The sequence below is a fragment of the Propithecus coquereli genome, unplaced genomic scaffold, assembly GCF_000956105.1.
Source record: "Propithecus coquereli isolate 6110/MARCELLA unplaced genomic scaffold, Pcoq_1.0 Scaffold91, whole genome shotgun sequence".
Classification (NCBI taxonomy): domain Eukaryota; kingdom Metazoa; phylum Chordata; class Mammalia; order Primates; family Indriidae; genus Propithecus; species Propithecus coquereli.
Genome location: NW_012155396.1, coordinates 4152791 through 4155097, shown reverse-complemented (window position 1 = coordinate 4155097; position 2307 = coordinate 4152791). Strand labels below are relative to the sequence as shown.

At 37.1% G+C, this 2307-nt stretch overlaps 1 protein-coding gene across 1 annotated transcript in view; it reads left to right on the top strand.

Moving 5' to 3' along the window:
- TNPO3 (transportin 3) overlaps positions 1–2307 on the top strand; it is a 126841-nt gene that overhangs the window by 97763 nt on the left and 26771 nt on the right. The window contains exons 12-13 of the mRNA XM_012664736.1: positions 419–557; positions 1446–1586. Of these exons, the coding sequence (XP_012520190.1) occupies positions 419–557; positions 1446–1586 (280 nt within the window). The remainder of the gene's footprint in view (positions 1–418; positions 558–1445; positions 1587–2307) is intronic.

Genomic DNA, 2307 nt, shown 5'->3' with positions numbered 1-2307 from the left:
TGGGCGGGTCCATATTGTTTCATTGGGTTTGGACTAGAGCTGTGAGAAACATCTTTGGTGGACTACCATTCCTACAGTTTTTTGTCTTTTGATGCTAGGAATGGAGCAATACTTGGTTTCTCATAGTAGATTTGGACAACCTGTATATCTTTTTATTGATTTGGAAGAAACAACATATTCAGGTTTATAAAGGGAAAAAATGGAAAGATAGTTGTAGTGCCCTATGCCTTGTGTACCTAAGGTTAGATTAAATTTGCATGATTGGGTAGAAGTGACTTAAATGTGGCAAAAAATGATAGGATGATTTAAAATATGTGCTTATGTTTGTTTGAGTTGGAGTAGGAGGAAAAGGTGTTGATGTAAGTAAATGACTTTACCATCTGGTTTTCTTTATTTGGCGAGAATGATACTAAATAAGCAAGGGCAGGGGTCAGGGTTCTGGGTCCACAGTGAAATTGCTCTTCTTTCACTGTTTTGGGCTGTTGTCTTTTCCCAGACACACCAATCCCATTGTGGAAAATGGACAGACTCATCCGTGCCAAAAAGTCATACAGGAAGTAAGTGCTAATGGATGCCTGTGGAATCAAGGCTTTCTTCTTTTTTCCTTACAAGGCTTTGGGTAACTCAATTAAGAAGGTACTGTCTTCCAGTTTCATAGGGAGATTGCATTTGTTGATATGGTTTCGATTTCAGTGAAATGAGGGACAGAGCCATTCAAATATTTCTTATTTTAGATTTGATAACAAAACAGGCTGTGGGGAAATACACTGAAAGGCCCAAAGATGTAGAAAGAGATTAACTGTGTGACTCCTAGAGTTCCTAGGAGGCCCAATCAATACTAGCGAAATATTTTTGACAAATCTGGTGACTTCACTTTCTTGTCAGTACATGTTTCCCTTCTGTTTTTTTCACTGATGATAATGTGAGGATCAAGAGGCATGTTTTGAGAAGTGCTTTTCAGACTTCAGGGGAGATACAATAACATAAACACTACGTATCCTTAAGTGTTCAGTGTTATCAAATGATGCCATTTCCTTAACTCTAATCCTTTTTGTTCAAAGTTCCGCCTTCTTGGGACTACCTTTAAACATCTCTTCCTCTATAACTCATTCTTTTCATCTTCTTTCAGGAATTCTGAAATTAAGGAAAATGTATATTTCTGTCTTTTAGCAAATTAGACATGCTCTTCTTCCTGTTCTAAAAAGTCACTGTGTTTCTCTTAATATGGATTTAATAGAATGTTTTTGTGATGGGTAGTGTATTGAACCTGTGCTCATTGGCCATAATCAGAGTATGTGTGTTCCTGTAAAGAATGTTTTGTCTGAGTTATTTAAATCCAAAATTAGTTATTTAAAGCCAAATCAGATGTTATCGACTTAAGAGCATATTTTCAGTTCTTGGTTGTTGATTATTTTCTTTCTTGTGCTCTTTTACTCTTGACTTAGATATGGCCAGTCTTATCAGAGACTCTAAATAAGCACCGGGCTGATAATCGGATTGTAGAACGTTGTTGCAGGTGTCTGCGCTTTGCTGTTCGCTGTGTAGGCAAAGGATCTGCAGCCCTGCTACAGCCACTAGTCACACAGGTAAGTTCTCCATGAGAGGGGAAAATGCCAAATGTATGGAATTTGAAATAGGAGCCTTTAGAACAAAAACTTTGCTGATGAAAGCCAATACTTTTGTATTTATTAAATAACAAACTGAAAAATACTTGAAAGAGGTTAGGGCCACATGTGTCCTAGATCCTTAAGTGTTTTTCTTGCCTCCTTTGGTGCTGAAAAAAGAATAATCTTGAAATCAGAAGGCCATAGGTTCCCCACCCCGTATGTTGTCTATAAAGAAAACAGCCTATAATTTCTTCTGTATAGTCGTAGTCTAAATAGCAACATGTTCCAATGTGAAATTATGTGAAGAGAATGATTTTCATGCTTGGTATTCTAATAGTGTTTTTGTATTGATTTCCTTGGGGGGAAATATGGCAAGACAAACTTTATTATTTCTTGGTCTGAAGGAATTTTCTTCTATGTTGGCCCCAGTTCACATAAGTCTCTTATTTGTCAAAAATAAATTTGATTCTTTTATCATTAAGATTGATACGTAATTATGGTATGACCACTATATGAAGTTCTTTGAGATCATATGACATCAGAACTACTCTATATGAAATGCCTATGCTTAGATCAGTAAGTAATTTGTATTGTTATTAACCTTACAGCAGGGCCAGGACTAGGATGAATCAAGGGCACAGAACTAGGGCATAGGCCAGGACTGGTGGTTCATGCCTGTCATCCAAGTACTTTGGGAGGC